Source organism: Dipodomys ordii, unplaced genomic scaffold (assembly GCF_000151885.1).
Source record: "Dipodomys ordii isolate 6190 unplaced genomic scaffold, Dord_2.0 Scaffold11, whole genome shotgun sequence".
Taxonomy (NCBI): domain Eukaryota; kingdom Metazoa; phylum Chordata; class Mammalia; order Rodentia; family Heteromyidae; genus Dipodomys; species Dipodomys ordii.
The window spans coordinates 17,717,190-17,718,031 of NW_012267227.1; the positions used below are offsets into that span (position 1 = coordinate 17,717,190).

The 842-nt window shown below is 72.6% G+C and overlaps 1 protein-coding gene across 1 annotated transcript in view; it reads right to left on the reverse strand.

Moving 5' to 3' along the window:
• Positions 1 to 216, reverse strand: part of Knstrn (kinetochore-localized astrin/SPAG5 binding protein) — a 12,174-nt gene extending 11,958 nt beyond the window's left edge. Inside the window, exon 1 of the mRNA XM_013010005.1 lies at positions 4 to 216. Coding sequence (XP_012865459.1) covers positions 4 to 216 — 213 coding nt within the window. The remainder of the gene's footprint in view (positions 1 to 3) is intronic.
• Between the last annotated feature and the right edge of the window lie 626 nt (positions 217 to 842).

Below are 842 nucleotides of genomic sequence, written 5' to 3' on the forward strand. Positions count from 1 at the left end.
CGCCCCGGGGGAGCCCCCGAACCCCGGCGCCGGCCGCTCCGCGTCGCTCTCGTCCGGGACACTGTGGGCCGCAACCGCCAGGGCGCCCTCGGAGTCGGCCGCCTCCGTTTCAAATGGGGACTTCCGGTAGCTGGGCGGAAGGGAGCGCAGTTCCGGTGTGGCGGGCCCGGCCGTACGGAAGGCCGTGGCTCGGGCCGCCACGCTGGGGGCCGCCATGCTGTACGGACTGGCCGGGACCGGGCGCGCCCGTGGCGGGCCTGCGTGGAGCTGGCGAGCCGCAGCGCCGGGCCCCGGGCCCCGGCCGGACGGGGCCCACGTTGGGCTCTAGGTCACAATCCTCTTTATTTCGAGCGGTGATTATCAGGGGCGCCCCGGGAGCCCCTCGGAGGCTGCCGCGTCCTCCTCCTCCTCCCCCGGCGCGGGATCGCTGGAGACGCTGCGGGAAATGGCACGCGAGGGCGTGCGGGCGGCCGCGGCCAGCCCTGGCTCTTCCCTAGCGCGTCCGCGGCGGTCAGAGCTGATGCGAGCCCTCCCCGGCCTGCGCCGGGCCCGGCCCCGACCCGACCGGGCAGCGGGCAGAGCCCGGCCCCGACCGGACGGGGCAGCGGGCAGGGTCCAGACCCCGACGGGTTTGGCCGGCAGGACTGACTGCGGCGCCGCCCTCGTGGGAGAGTACAATCCAGGAACTGGACGGTGACACTGATAGATACCTACTGAAGGAAAAAGTACGCGGTGCTGTGAGGGGAAAAAAGCAGAAGGAGAGGCTTGGAGTGTGAGGGAAGATGTGATCCTTGCTGACTGGGGAGGAGGGGGAGCTGGCGCAGGAGCAGGAGCTGATCCCC